Source organism: Pseudophryne corroboree, chromosome 6 (genome assembly GCF_028390025.1).
Source record: "Pseudophryne corroboree isolate aPseCor3 chromosome 6, aPseCor3.hap2, whole genome shotgun sequence".
NCBI lineage: Eukaryota > Metazoa > Chordata > Amphibia > Anura > Myobatrachidae > Pseudophryne > Pseudophryne corroboree.
In genome coordinates this window covers 530,149,327-530,165,781 of record NC_086449.1, presented here as the reverse complement: position 1 = coordinate 530,165,781, position 16,455 = coordinate 530,149,327, and the positions used below count along the sequence as shown (strand labels likewise).

The 16,455-nt window shown below is 45.6% G+C and overlaps 1 protein-coding gene and 1 long non-coding RNA gene across 10 annotated transcripts in view; one reads left to right on the top strand and one right to left on the bottom strand.

Moving 5' to 3' along the window:
- Window positions 1-16,455, bottom strand: part of NTN4 (netrin 4) — a 233,671-nt gene that overhangs the window by 137,354 nt on the left and 79,862 nt on the right. For all 5 annotated transcript variants that reach the window (XM_063927591.1, XM_063927592.1, XM_063927593.1 and 2 more), the window contains exon 2: window positions 13,011-13,540. In XM_063927591.1, the coding sequence (XP_063783661.1) occupies window positions 13,011-13,529 (519 nt within the window). In that variant the 5' untranslated portion in view covers window positions 13,530-13,540. The remainder of the gene's footprint in view (window positions 1-13,010; window positions 13,541-16,455) is intronic.
- The window catches only part of LOC134932819 (uncharacterized), a 221,135-nt gene that overhangs the window by 151,250 nt on the left and 53,430 nt on the right, over window positions 1-16,455 (top strand). For all 5 annotated transcript variants that reach the window (XR_010179495.1, XR_010179490.1, XR_010179494.1 and 2 more), the window contains one exon: window positions 13,027-13,208. This is a non-coding gene — a long non-coding RNA (uncharacterized LOC134932819). The remainder of the gene's footprint in view (window positions 1-13,026; window positions 13,209-16,455) is intronic.

The following is a 16,455-nucleotide window of genomic DNA, read 5'->3' as shown; positions in this document are numbered from 1 at the left end:
TACAATCTATACATTTTTTTTTTGTATAATCTGTTTTTATTTAGGAAAATATAAAGATTACATCACATTAGACAAAAGAGCTTCAAGACACATAATTAACGTCAATTGCATTTTAGCCATAAGGAGCAGGATAACTTGCCACCCTGAACACTGGAAGACAGTGCAAACGCACACCTTGATAGGGTGTTCTATGGAATCATCGCAATACCTACTCGTTATATGTCTAAACAGTGAGTGTAATCATAGTAATATAAGTAACACAATAGAAGAACTATAGAAAAGAGCAAGATATGAAAAGAAGGAAAGAGTAGAAGAAAAACATAGTGTGACCAAACCTGGGGGGCCATCAGACAGAGGGGAAAGGAATTGCAATCTCTTTAATCAATCAACTGCGAAACTCAAATCATTTAGTAGCACAGATGTAGTCTTTGTACTCTTTCGAGGACGTATATTCTATCCAAGGTAACCAAGTGGCCATGAATTCTGGAAGTTTATCTCTGGAGACCAGGAGGATGTTCTCCATATTCATATAATAGTTAATTCTAGTGAACCATGTTTTCCTTGTGGGTGGTGATGATGACCTCCATAGAGTGGGAATAACTGCCCTTGCTGCAGTAGACAGATGGCGGAGTAGTGATGTTTTATACTGAGCCAGTGACATAGAAGACTGGGAAAGCAACCAGAAGGCCGGGTCGGACGGGACGGGGGTATGAAGTATGTCTTGGGAAATAGAGATTACATCAACCCAGTATGGCCGAAGTAAGGAGCAATTCCACCAGATGTGCAGTAGGGAACCAGTGGTATTAAGACATCTCCAGCATCTATCTGTCACTCCGGGGTACATGAAGTTGAGGAGGGAGGGTTGTCTGTACCATCTCATTAAAAGTTTATATTGGGTTTCCCTAACTTGTATACAGACTGAACTATTGTGGGATTTGAAGAATATCATCCGCCAATCTTTGTCTGATAGTTGAAACCCGAGGTCTCTCTCCCAGGCTGACTGGTAAGGTGGAGGCGCCTGAGCGCCGGGACTCTAATAATTTGTAAAGTGTGGAAACAGTGTGCTGGGGGTTACACGTAGAGACACACAGTCTCTCAAACGGTGTTAGTTCCCTAGAGGCTAGAAGATATCTGTGTTTGGAATGCAAAAAATGTCTAAGCTGTAAATTATTTCCAAAAGTCGTGTTGTGGAATTTCCCATTTAGATCGCACTTCCGAAAACTGTCTGACTCCTGAGGAGATCGCCAGCTGGCCTACCCTGAAGAGCCCTTCAAGAGCCCAATCGCAAAAGTGAGAGAGTGTTAAGCCGGGTAGAACGTCAGGGTTGGCTAGAAAAGAGGCCAACGGGCCGAAATCAGAAGAGAGGAAGGGCCAGCGGCGCGCTTTTTTCCAAAAGGAAAGGGTCGCGGTGACAGTTGGGTGAGGGGAGGGAGGCTTGGGGAGGGAAGGGAGCCAAGGGAAGATCTCAGGGTATTGTTGCATATAAAGCCCCTCCAGAACTACCCACTGCTTTGTGTCCCGACTCCTCGTCCAATCCAAGACCCTATTAAGCAGGATTGCCCAATAATAGCCTCTGATATCAGGTAGCTGGAAACCACCGCATCGGGTGGAGCGAATCATAGTGGACCGACTAATTCTAGGCCGTTTCCGGGACCATACAAATTGTTGTATCAAGAGTTGAATGGACTTGAACCAGGAGTCTGGGATCCGTATGGGAAGAGCCTGAAGTTTATAGAGTAGCTTAGGGAGAGTATTCATCTTCACAACATTCACCCTCCCCAGCCAGGAAAGTGGTTTGAGGTACCATCTACTGTAATCGGCCCTGAGAGTTCGGAGAAGGGGCACAAAATTCAATGAAACCAGACGGGAGAGATCACTCGGTAATTGTATTCCCAAGTAGGACAAATGGGAGGTATTCCATGTAAAGGGGAAAGATTGTTTAAGTTTAGCCACTGTGTCGGGAGGGGTGGAAATGTTCAAGGCGCAGGATTTGGACATGTTGATCTTAAAATTGGAAAGTGAACCGAAATTGGACAGCTCCTTCATAAGATGGGGGAGGGAGGAAACTGGGTGCGTTATTGTAGCTAATAAATCGTCTGCAAACAGGGAAAGTTTGTGCTCTGTATCACCAACTCTTAGACCAGTAATACAATCATTGGCCCTGATAGCTCTAGCAAGAGCTTCAATACAAAGGACAAAGAGTAAGGGGGACAGTGAGCAGCCCTGCCGTGTCCCATTACCTATGGAGAGGGGATCGGATAAGGAACCGTTAACTCGAACCCGGGCTGTGGGCGATCTATAAAGTCCCATATTCCTACCAAGTGCTAGGAGGCCCAGTCCGATGTGCCCCAGTACAGACCTCATAAAACCCCAACTGACTCTATCAAAGGCCTTTTCGGCATCAGTGGATAGCAACACAGTGGGGGAGTTACCCTGTGACGCTATGTGTATTAGGCTCAAAACCTTGGTGGTATTATCCTTAGCCTCACGGTTTGGGACAAAGCCCACCTGGTCGTTGTGAATTAGAGAAGGCAGGAATACATTCAGTCTGTTCGCCATCAGTTTTGCGAAAAGTTTGACATCGACATTTAGAAGAGATATGGGCCTATAACTGGGGCACACCGAGGGGTCTTTACCGGGCTTAGGAAGAACAGAAATGTGGGCTTCTAAGGACTGGCCTGAAAAATGGGTATCTGAGGAGATGGAATTAAAGGCCTGGAGGAGATAAGGGGAAAGGAAACTTTTAAATTGTTTATAGTAAGTAAGCGTGAAGCCGTCCGGCCCTGGACTCTTACCAGAGGGTGTCGAGGTCATAGCGCTTTCCAGCTCTTGCAAGGTAAAAGGTAATTCCAAAGCTTCCCTATCTGAAGGAGGTAGGACGGGATAAGACACCTTTTCTAAATACGCCTTCGCCTTTAGAGTGTCAAAAAGAGGGGTGGCGCCATCGGGTCGGTTCTCTAGGTTATATAAAAGAGAATAATACTGTTTGAAGCATGCAGCTATTTCAGGGGTTTTGAAACGGAGAGTGCCCCCGGGGTCCTTCACACTATTTATAAACAATGAAGAGCGTTGGGCCTTAAGTGCCTGGGCCAGGAGGCGACCAGGTTTATTGCCCCACTGGTAGTACTTGGAGTTGCATTTACGGACTGAAAGCTGGATAATATCAGTGAGGGATTTCTTTAGTTGAGTCCGCGTGTCAAGTAGTTCTAAGTAATCGGTCTCCGACAGAGACGTTTTATGCGAGGATTCAAGAAAGTGGAGTCGCTGCAATAGTTTGGTGATTAGTGCTGACCTCTGTTTTTTCATAAATGTACCCAACTGTATAAGTTTACCCCGTATGGTGCATTTATGCGCTTCCCACAGGATAATCTTAAAGACATTGTCGGTATCATTTATGGAGAAAAATTCAGTCAGGGCCTATTTCTCCCCTGCAGTATTGGTCCTGTAATAAGGATTCATTAAGACGCCAGGTCCATTGACCTGGGGTAGTTTGGGGGGTTAAAAGAGTCATAGACACCGGAGCGTGGTCAGACCAGGTTATCGAGCCAATGGAAGAATCTATCAGTAAGGAGAGATGTCTGTAACTAAGGAATAGGTAATCAAGATGAGAGTAAGCTTTGTGAGGGGGTGAATAGAATGAGTAGTCTCTATCGGAGGGGTGAAGGACCCTCCAGGAGTCAGCCAGCTGGAGATCGTGGAACAGTCTTCTCACTTGTCGGTACTGGCGTTGGGAGGTCCGGGGAGCATTCGAAGAAGAGTCTAAGAATGGATCCATTATCCAATTCAAATCACCCCCCAAAACAACAACACCCGATAGAAGAGGTTCTATTTGGGAAAGGGCGGAACGAAAGAATGGAACCTGGTCCCTATTTGGGGCATAAAGTGCAACAAATGTGTAAGGGCACATACATATTTTACAACGCACTACCAGAAGCCGACCCGGAATCGGCTTATGAACTGATATGTCAGACAGCTGAAGGGTCCTAGAGAATAATATCACTACACCTTTTGATTTAGAGTCTGGGTTGTTATTATAAAAGGCCTGGGGGAAACGATAGTTAGTCAGGGAGGGGCTACGAGCTGAGATTCTAAAATGCGTTTCTTGGACCAATGCGACATCTACTCTATCGGCCCAGAGAGACCGTAAAAGGGAGGCCCTTTTCTCCGGTACATTAAGGCCCTTCGCGTTGATCGATGATATTATGAGTCTACCAGGGGATGTCATGGGAGGCATAAGTCATAGTAGAAAGCGGTGGGCCCGGAATGGTCAAAAAGAGGAAAGAGAAAGGAACAGGGAGGAAGGAGAAAGAAACAGAGCAAGTAGAAAAAAACAACAATAACAGTAAAAAAACCCGCAATGGGGTAGCTGATCCATCTAAGGATCAGAAACCCAAGAGGCAAAACAGCCAGGAGCGGGTAAGGGGCGAGTGAGGGAGCCACCGCCAGAGGCATATTGAGAAATGGGAAAAAATAATGCAATAATCATTACACATACATAGTTTTAACTAACTGTAAACCTCGTTAACATGAAGAAATTTTCAAATGGTAGGATGAAAGAAATCTCATAGTCGAGAAACAGGAGCTGACAATCAACAGCCTAATATATAATGGGAGGGACATAGCCCCAGTGACAGCAAGATATTGGATTAAGACTCATCAGCGGTTAGTAATAGTATCACACTGTAACCTAGAGAGATAATTTAAGAAGAACATGAACAAGCAAATGATCACAGGTTATCAATCAGGTAGCGTTTGAGTCATTATCAGAGGGGGAGTCTTCTGTACTTTTCCTCCCGGCGTGCCGTACCTCCTGCCAGGGGATTCCAGTATTCAGGGATGGGAGAGATGGCAATGCTGGAGTAGGGAAGTCCCAGTCGCGTAAGTCAAGTTTCGGTAGTCCAAGACCATTACAGAACATAGGGAGATCAGAGTGGGAGTTGAGAATATGGGTTTTCCCCGAAGAGGAGACTTGGAGATTGAAGGGAAAGCCCCAACGGTATTTCAATTGGCGTTCACGGAGCTCATCCGTTAGGGGCTTGAGGGCTTTCCGCTGATGGAGGGTGTGCCAGGACAAGTCTTGGTAGATATGGATCATTGAACCGTTAAAATCGACTCCGTCGAGTTGGCGTACCTTGCGCATAATGTCGTCTTTCTGAGAAAAATAATGCAATCTGCAGATGACATCACGTGGTCTGTCAGCGGAGAGACCTCTTGGTTTCAGAGCACGATGGGGCCTGTCGAAGGTGATAGTGTCGTTAGGATCATTACCCAATATCTCGTTAAAGATTTTTGTAAGAGCATCAATCAAGCCTGTTTGAGGGACGTCTTCCGGCAAACCCCGTACACGGATGTTATTTCTCCTCCCTCTGTTATCCAAATCTGTTAACCGTGTTTGGAGAGAGCGGATCTCTGTCGACTGAGCTTCAATGACATTCGTCAATGACTTCAGGAACGTGTCGGATGAAGCCTGGTGATCCTCCAGATTCGGCATCCGATCGGAGATATGGGAAATGTCCTGTCTCATGGTAGCCAGTTCACGTCTCACAGTATCTTGTAGATCTTGTTTAGTGGGTAGATTTTTCATATAGGCCAAGATATCTTGTAAATCCCCACCTCCTGGAGGGCAGATATGTGATACATCCGCACCTGAAGGGGATGGATGAGGGGCAGGCGGGGAGAGGGGAGGGTTTGAAGCAGAAGGGTTTTCTGTAAATGCCGGTGAGGTGGGTTGTAAGAATGGTCTCATAGCGGACTGCGACATGGTCCCTCGTGGAGTTGATGTACCGGTCTTTTGAGAAGATTTCTTGTTCCTGGGCATCACTCAATCAGCATCGAGGAGCTTAGATTCACTAAGGTCAGGATAACGAGGTGAACTAAATTTGCATAACTCACAAAAGGATGCCTTCAGCGGTGTAGCTCTCTGTGGGGTGGCATCAGCAGTTCATTCCGGTATCAATGGTAGCGGTAGTCTAACGTAGCACACAACCATAGCACAAGACCGCTGGGACGTCTCAGCGGGTTAGAAAAGCATTCATCAGGAAACAACGGTATAGCACCGGTTTCTTATATTTGAACAGCGATGAACATCTCAGATGGATTTTCCCAGGGTGGCCACCAAAGGGAGTGTCCTGTAAAAGCTGCAGCACAGGGTTTGCAAATGGGTCTATCCTGCCTAATGGGTGTTGTGAGACAGCAGGAGTGTGACCCACTATATCAAGCAAAGGTGTCAGTGCAGGGTGCAGGCTTTGGCAGCACCACTCCACAGAGTCACCCCTTAGTGCTACAGCCAGAAGGCAGTCCCACAGTTTAAAGGGAGCCAGGCAAGATGGCCGCCGCGGTGAGGACCTGGGGCACCAGGAGGGTATGTACCTGTATTTCCCTGTGTTTGCAGGAGTTCTTCGAGGTGCCCTCCGGTCTCACTGTCAATCGCGGGGTCCGTGGTATCTGCCTGCGGGATGGGGCGCTGTTAGAAGCGTCCGCCGTGATGTGCACGCCACGGAGCCCGTCGTCCGGCCGCACCCGAAACTCCAGGTCCCGGCTTCCGGGGGCTGTCTAGGCCGCAGACTGCTGGGTGAAGCGGCCGCTTCCGCCGGCTCAGCGGCCGTTCAGGGTACACGACCAGGGCAGGGGGACCAACAATACAGCTCACTGGGAAGGAGAGTGGGCTTGTAGCACCGCAAATCAGGGGGAAAGGCCGCCGTTTTACAGAGGAGCACTACCCGAGCACGTCCTCTCCTCAGCTCGCCAAGCCACGCCCCAATCTATACATTTTTATTTTGATGCCAGCAATTATTTATCAAAGATTGTTTTGAGGACCCTTGCCAATGTATGAACATCACCAGCATAGTAATGATGTTCTATAGGGGTGGTCTTCAGTTTGCCGGCGGCCGGGCTCCCGCCGACCAGCATACCGGTGCCGGAATCCCGACCACTGGCATACCGACAGCTTTTCTCCCTCTTGGGGGTCCACGACCCCCCTGGAGGGAGAATAGATAGCGTGGTTCGCGTAGCACGCCACCGTGCCCGCAGCGTGGTGAGCGCAGTGAGCCCGAAAGAGGCTCATTTCCGCTCGCCCAGCTGTCAGTATGCCGGCGGTCGGGATTCCAGTGCCAGTATGCTGGCCGCCGGGAGCCCGACCGCCGGCATAACATACTACACCCGTTCTATAGTTCTATACATGGGGATGTGTTTAAAAACACAAATGTCCATAGTCCTTTTACATTTTCTTGCACTGCTTGCACTACTTTCCAGCACCAAGCTTTGCGTAATGCAGTAGCCTCCCCATCTTTATGGTTGTAGCTTGGAACTTTTATAAGAATGACATCACTTCCACTTGCACCATGAGTGTGTGCTACCTATCTGTTAAATACTGACCCAATACATACTTGCCTACTCTCCCGGAATGGCCGGGAGGCTCCCGAAAATCGGGTGACCCTCCCGGCCCCCCGGAAGAGCAGGCAAGTCTCCCTGAATCAGGGGTCCCCCTGCCCGTCCGCCCACTTAGTGTGTAAAGTGGGCGGTCCGGGCAGTTGATGACGCGATTCTTGCTGAATCGCGTCATCATAGCCACGCCCCCTGCAGCGTAATGCCAGGGATCACGGCATTACAGAGCGGGGGGCATGGCTTAAAGGATGTGCCACCGAAACTCCGCCCCCGGCCCGCCCCTGCTCCACCCCCGTCCCGCCTCTGGTCCACCTCCTCCCCACGTCACAGCCCTCCCCTGCCCCCCTGCTGAGCCGACCTGGCTGCTCTCTCCTGGAGAGAGCAGCCAGAATGTCGGCAAGTATGACCCAATATAAACATTATATGTGTCTTTTTGGCTCATGCCAATAATTTAGCAGATACACCTAATTGTTCAATTGATTTTACAGCTACTTGGGGTACACCTCTACAACTGATTTGAAATTAAACAATGGAGATGCAATTGAAGTGCAGACTTTCAGCTTTAATTCAAAGGGTGGAGCAAAAATATTGTATGAAACATTTAGAAATGACAACCCTTGTTTTAAGGAGCTCAAATGTAATTGGGCAAATTAACATAATCATAAATAAAATGTTTATTTTTAATCATTTGTTCAGAATCCTTTGCAGGCAATGACTGCCTGGAGTCTGGAACCAATGGGCATCCCCAAATGCTGGGTTTTCTTGTTTGTTATGCTTTGCCAGACCTTTACTGCAGCTGTCTTCAGTTGTAGTTTGTGGGTATTTCTACCTATAGTTTTGTCTTCAGCAAATTAAATGACTGCTCAATCAGGTTGTGATCAGATGACTGACTTGGCCATTGCAGAACATTTCACTATTTGCCTTTAAAATGTCTTGGTTTGCTTTCACAGTATGTTTTGGATCATTATACGTCTCAGTCTACTGTTATGCACCATCCAATCAACTTTGCTGAATTTGGCTGAATCTGAGCTAAAGGTACATCCATATATACTTCAGCATTCATCCAGCTGCTTCTGTCTTCTGTCACACCATCAAAAAATACTAGTGACCCAGTGCCCTCTGTATTTGCTCTTGTGAAGTCTTGTGTAGACATGGAAAATTATATACCTACCCCCTGAAGAGTGTTCTTTACCCCTGCATTACCTGTTCCCACTCAAAATTACAGGACTTTACCCGGGCTTCACCCACTCTGTGGAATGCACTCCCACGCACAATAAGACTCTCCTCTAGTCTCCAAACCTTTAAACGTTCTCTGAAAACTCATCTCTTCAGACAAGCCTACCAAATTTCAGACCCACACACATAACCTTCACAGCTTCCTTATCAAGTTACATCCCCTCTGTACAGTCCACATAAACTCACATTTTGTCTTCCAACATTGCTGGGTGATCATATCATATAAGAACCTAGCAACCTGGGGAACCATTATGTGACAGGTAGCATCTATCCTTGTGTATCAATGCCTATTTCCCTATAGATTGTAAGCTTGCGAGCAGGGCCTTCCTACCTCTGTCTGTCTGTCTGTCTGTCTTTGCCCAGTTTTGTTCTATAATTGTTGTTCTAATTGTAAAGCGCAACGGAATATGCTGCGCTATATAAGAAACTGCTAATAAATAAATAATAATAAATTTACTTGACTGGATGTTGTGAAGAGTTTTTTCTTTCACATAGAAAGGTTCCTGCGATCATCCACCACTGTTGTCGTCTGTGGACATCCATCCTTTTGAGTGGCTGAGCTCACCAGCGTGTTCTTTTTTCTCAGAATGCAACAAACTGCTGCTTTGGGTATTCCTTAGGTTCTCACTATCTCTGATGGATTTTTTTTCTGTGTTTGCAGCCTACGCATGGTCTGTGTCACTTGCACTGACAGGCCCTTTGACTGCATGTTGTGGGTTCAGAGCAAACCGCTTCCAAACGCAAATGCCACATTTTGAATCAACTCCATTCTTTGCCTGATAATAAATAAATAAATAATGAAGGAATAGCCCAGACTTGTCCATGAAACAGCTTTTGAGTCAATTGTCCAATTACTTTTGGTCCCTTGAAAAGGAGGCGGCTACATAAACACTTAACTGGCATGGTCAGATCTCATGCGACTGCGCTGTCCCACCCTGTCCCCCTGTTTTTGACAAGGAGATCCGTTCTGCAGATGTGCATAATATAATGTTTAAATATTTTTAAAAATACTTTTTCAACTTTATTAAATAAAATAAATTTTAAAAAACAATATTGTTAACGCTTTTGAAGGGAAAAATTGTCAGTTAAGTGGTTTACAGCATGGCTGTTTCTAGACAATTAAGCTCCCAGTGGGAACAGTAAAAAAAATGTGTGTCCTCCCCGATTGTCATTCTAAAAATAAAACATTAGTGCGCGCGCTTCCAAAAGGGGGCATGGGCTTGTTGCAATAGGTGTGGCCTTGCAGGAAAAGACTACCTTACACCCCAGTTTTGTACCTTGTACAGCAGATATTGGCCACCACAGGACAAAATTAATTGCTAATTCATGCCCATTACATTATTCACTATTTATCCTCCTTATAGTAATGCCCCTTGCACCATATTATGCCCCATACTGTAATGCCCTTTGCAGCACATTATGTCCCACACCTTAATACCGCTTGCAGCACATTATGTCCCACACAGTAATGCCACTTGCAGCACATTATGCCATACACAGTAATGCCCCTTGTACCATATTTTGCCTCACACAGCAATGCCCCTTGCACCAAATTAGGCCCCACACAGTAATGCCCCTTGCACCATATTTTGCCCACACAGTAATGCCCCTTGTACTATATTTTGCCCCACACAGTAATGCTCCTTGCACCATATTACGCCATACACAGTAATGCCCATTGCAACATATTATGCCCCACACAGTAATGCCCCTTGCACCATATCTTGCCCCACACAGTAATGCCCCTTGTACTATATTTTGCCCCACACAGTAATGCCCCTTGCACCATATTACGCCATATACAGTAATGCCCATTGCACCATATTTTGCCCCATACAGTAATGCACCTTGCACCAAATTTTGCCCCACACAGTAATGCTCCTTGTACTATATTTTGCCCCACACAGTAATGCCCCTTGCACCATATTACGCCATATACAGTAATGCCCATTGCAACATATTATGCCTCACATCATAATGCTCTTTGCACGATATTATGCCCAATACCACAATGCCCCTTGCAGCACATTATGCCATACACAGTAATGCCCCTTGCAGCACCATATACCACACACAGTAATGCCCCTTGCACCATATTTTGCCCCATACAGTAATGCTCCTTGCACCATATTTTGACCCTCACAGTAATGCCCAGTCTGTGGATAGACTAAGTGCTGAGTCACTCACTGAATTGAGGCATCACCTGCCTTCTCCTTCTTCCCTAGGGGTCGTCTCTGCCTCTCTCTCTCCGAGCCTGGGTCCTGTGCTGGGTCCTCTTGTTCTGCATCTGAAATAGTGCCCACCCGCTCCTCCATGGCATCCCCTTTATTAAGAGCACACTCCCAACGTGACCTTGTGGCAACCACATCATTTTGCGAAACCCTGCCCAGTGCGCAGAGTACTGTGGGTGGGAGGAGGGGAACATGACACAGCAGGCAGCAGCAGCCAGCAGAGGTCGTGGCGGGCGCCCCGTGCAGCTGCACAGAGCACCCGTCTGTAGAAACTGCCCTGTTAAACAGCTGAAATTCCTAACCTCCTCCTCCAATTTGGAAGTGATAATCTGTACTTTAAAACCATATTCATTATATAACTGTAACTTGAATACATTTATATATAGGTATTATATTTTGTTATACCTAAATTCAACTATCTCGATTCGCTGATTCTGGACAAAAACTTCTCAGGATTGGCAAATCAGGGATCTCTAACATGACGTTATTCCTCAAAAATCATACCCGGGGAATCGCCCACATGATGTACAGTATGGCCTGCATAACTTGAGACAGCAGATATGACTCCTAAATACTGTTTATTTTTAATGACAGATGTACTGCAATAATACATATAGGCAGGTGTGTGCAGCGGTAAATAAAACTGTAAATATTTTTATGTTATGGACCTTGGAAATAATAAATAATTGTACAGCATGATAAAGAAGAACACTTACCTTACCAATATCATGGTGGCTAGGGGGAAGATATTGTTACAGACTTTTTCAGAATCTGTTCCAGACTGTAAGGTAAATATTTACTTCTGCAATCCGCTAAATTTATAGGCCTTTCATTCTAAGCACTAGGAAACATGAATTATCTAATCTGCAGTTAATACAGACAGCATTCACCCTAAAAGTGCCATTGTTATCTGGTAGACAGCTCGCTTTGTAAGAAAATTGGCCTCTGTCCCAATGAAATCTGTCTTGATAACCTTGCAGATAGCTTCTGTAATATAATATGACTAATACCAGAAAAATGATGCTGACTTTCCTCATCTCCTTAACTGGCCGAGCTTCTGTTAAATTATTGTAGGAGGAATTTATTCTAATCGGATAATTTTATTCCGCTGCTCTTCTACCTCCCACATGTGGTACAGATATAAGATTTTGTCACATGACTTTTTAACTTGCTAATATTCAGGAAGCAACGTTTCCATCTACTCAAAGCTTACTGTTACTGTAATGGTTTCCTATGCTCGCTATAGACTGCCTGCAGTGCATTAATAAGCAAGTATTACCTCCTACCACTGGTGTTTCTATAATGGGTGCAGTGTGTGCGGTGCACACGGGCCCCAGAGACGCTGCACCCATTTTCTGTATACTCACCCCTCCGGAGTCCCGCGGCGACGTCCACGGCGGTGTTAAAACTCCGTGAAAATGGCTCAGTGGCCATTTTCACGGAATTCTGCACATGTGCAGTAGAGAAATCTCAGGGAAAATGGCCGCCGCGCCATTGTCCCGGAGATCTGCGCATGCACAGTAGAGTCTGAGCGCTCTAGTGCTCAGACTCTCAGCGCTGCCGTCAGAGAGGAGGGGGCCCGAACGGAGGAGGCTGCACCCGGGCCTCCTCCTCTCTTAAAACGCCGCTGCCTCCTACAGAATGTAAATCCTTCCTCTAATATCTGTCTAGTTACATGTTACAGATGAACATCATTTAATGTCAGCAGGCACTAATGGGCCCTACACACTGGCAGATCTCAATGCAAGATATGAACGTTCTCGTTCATATCGTGCAGTGTGTAGGCACCAACGATTAACAATGCGCGGCCCCACGCTCGTTAATCGTTGGTGCCCCATTGCTTATGCATGCAGGCCAATATGGACGAGATTTCCCATATTAGCATGCATAGCTATGGCGCCGGGTGACGGGGGGAGTGAAGAAACTTCACTCCCCCGGCGCCGGGTCACCTATCTGCCATATCGGCGGTCGGGCAGCTCAGCGGCGGGTCACCCAGTCTGTAGGGCCCTTAAGTTGCTCCTGCATAGTGAGATTTAGTTTCACTTACTTGACCAACCATTGCATAGTGTACAAGGCTTTATGATACCTAATTACAATCTGATCTCATTATATAAAATGGCAACAAGGATGGTGAAATACTGTTATGCAAATAACACTTACCTCCCCTCCACTACAGGGTACAGCTTGTGAGTATCGTGATGTGCAGAGAGCTCCTTTCTCATTAATGTCATCCTCAAGTTGAAAGCTTGCAGTACAGTTTGGGGAGAAGTATTTATATGGACGCCAAGTGAAGCCAAAATCCTGTGACCTCTCCAGAATCATAGCTGCAGGTCTAGGAGATCTAAATACCATGATCAAGTGAGTAAAGTAAAAGGCATCTTCCAAATTTAATTGTATAACTTCCCGCTGCGTGTCCCTAGCTGATTGCCACCACGTGCGTGGCATTTTGAAAGTTGAGTCTGCCATTGAAGAAGATGGATGTGAAAGTCGGGGAACTGCAGCATTGCATTTTTCACACTTTGGCTCGGTGCAGAGTAGATCGTGATTTCTACTATATGTACAGTATAGTTCTGTGCTATTAGAACCGCAGGTTGTGCTTGTCCATAAGTTTCGGCCAATAGCTAAATTGCCCATTCGTGGATTACATGCTTTATCACAATGAGATCCGATTGCAGTCATGCTGCTAATCCCTGAAATAAAAGAAAGTTACAGACTGTGATTTATAATTCTCCATACTCGTCATGAGATCATTTCAGAAAATGAAACTGTTACAATACATGAATTGAACACCTACCTGATGCATTGTTCTAAAAGGGTACTGATTCGGAATTGGGGGCAAAGCAAAAAAAGCAAGTAACTTTGCATCTCAAATAAATCATGTTGTAAATTTGCAGCGTAACAGGGAATGTTTTTTATTTAAAATTGCAACAACATATTTACATTTTTACAATTTCAAATAAATATTAAGGTAACAGCATATTCCATATGTAGTTCTGAACAAGAAATAAACCAAACCAAAACTTTTATATATTACACATAATCATAAAATGATATATAAACAAGAAAATAACAAAAACAACCTCTTTAGTTCCTCCCTCCCTCCCTCCCTTACCACCCAAACCCTTCCCTTCTTTAGATTCTGAATTCCTAGGCAACCTGTACTATTATATGCAACAATCACATGGTACCAGACTGTGAAATCGGTATTACAGAAAAGGTGATTAATAATATTAAATAAATAAATAAAAAGATCACTTCAGGTTTAATTTATTTTCTATACATTATTACGCGATTATGGTAGAGCACAATACTATAATAATGTTTTTTTGTGACCACACTTTTGATGTAGTTCCCCTCCCTAATCCATACAGTACCTTCCTATATCTGCAAATACTGGGATATGGCTGTGGCATGCTGGGGGCTTGGCTTCATAGCCATGCACTGAGGGCATACTAACTCTCCTCACCCTACACATACACCATTTTACTTCCACATGCACTGAAGAGACCTGATTCTGCTGTGTGCTGCAGGGGACATCTCTCCCACCAATCAGGACAGCCAGACAGACAGTTCCTCATACCAGGGTGGTCGGAGAGCCCCCTCAAACTGTTCTGCAGGAAGGTTGGGAGGTATGCTATGCAACTCATGAAAAGTGATTTTCATTGGTGACTAAAAGCTACTACACTTTGGGGAATATTTGCTTTAAAAAGCTGTATGTAGGGAACCAACCAATTACTGCAGCATATTGTAATTCAGACTGAATTCATGTACAGCTTGAGTCTCCCATAACCAAATGCTTGGGACCAGAAGTATTTAGTATTTTTCCATATTTTGTAATATTTGCATACCATAATGAGATAGTTTGGGGATGGGAGCCAAGTATAAACAAGAAATGCACCGTATACACATAGCTTTTAGCTTAAATTTATACAATATTTTGAATAACATTGTGTGTGAAACAATATGGTGGTCATTCCGAGTTGATCGCTAGCTGCTTTCGTTCGCTGCGCAGCGATCAGGCAAAAAATTGGCACTTCTGTTCATGCGTATGCGGCGCAATGCGCACACGCGTCGTACTATTACAACGAACGATGTTTCACACAAGGTCTAGCGAAGCTTTTCAGTCGCACTGCTGGCCGCAGAGTGATTGACAGGAAGAGGGCGTTTCTGGGTGTCAACTGACCGTTTTCAGGGAGTGTTCGGAAAAACGCAGGCGTGCCAGGAAAAATGCAGGCGTGGCAGGGCAAACGCAGGGCGTGGTGTTCGTGACGTCAAAACAGGAACTGAATCTATGGTTTAAGATGGTGTGCATTTTGGCAGTGGCATATAGAATTAAGATTTGGTCAGTGTAGCAGAATTCAGTTTGGAGTAGCACCCAATGCCATGGGAATATATGTGGAGAGGATTAAGGATCCCGTCATGAGCCAGTAATCACTTGGGGACATATTTATAATAATTTGGGAAATCAATGCGATTTCCATGGGATAAAATCCCCATATATATATCGTATTGTGATTTACGCTGTTATCAGTGTAATGTATTAATGAAGGCGTGCTGGAGCAGCTTTTGCAAATAATCCTGGCAAATAAATACCCGTTACATAAAAAAGTCCTCATTGTCGTCCGCATATGTCTTCACATGTAACTGCACATGCACCGAATAATAACGCATTAGACATGCACAGTAGGGGCCTGGATCCCGGCCACCGAGATTCCATTACCAACCCTACAGTAGTAGTGGGATCGCAGTATGCTGGAGGGAGTGCAGCTTGCCATCAGGATGACTCCCGTGCAGTGCAACTCCCTGATGTCAGCTGTGCTGGGGGAAAGACAGGCAGAGAAGGAGAATGGAAGAGGGATCTTCAGAAATCTCGACCCACTTCTCAGACTCACTGCGGGGCCAAGCTGACAGGAGAACGAAGGAGGGATCTGCAAATATCCCGACCCACTTCTCAGCCTCCCTGATGGGCACAGCAGAAAAACAGGGGAGGGATCTGCCAAGATCTCAACCCTCCCCTCAGCCTCCCTGCCAGGCAAAGCCAGCGAACAGGGAAGGGCTCTGCAGTGCATACCACCATGTGTGCAACCATTGCTTAAAACACTGGTGTCTGGGAGAAGGCTATCAGTGTGTCAAAGTCAGAAAAATATCACTATGCACACTGCCATATTTGCACCTCATACATGTCCGCTCGGCGCGTGCGTACACTCTCCCGTGCGTGCGCATACACGCAGTCGCGTGCACCCGCAGGCGCACGATATGCGCATTTACGGTAGAGATTGTATGCGTCTAGCGGGCGACTCGTTCGTTACATATTTTCACCATATAATGTATTTTGTAGATTATGGTCCCTTTGATAGAATCTGAAAGTTTGGTTAATGTAGAATGTTCATGGACAGAGAAATCCCTCTTTGTTTGATACGAAGGGTCAGACAGGAGTAATACAGTGGTGTTTAGTATCCATCGGAAGAGTATTTAATTAGCAATATTCCGGTGTTGGTTTGAAGCGAATTAATCGCTCGTGCGAATAGTTATGGACATAAGAAGTTTATGTCCATTTACTATTGTTTGCACTTACTTATCCATGCGGCGGGAAACCTAGTTTCCC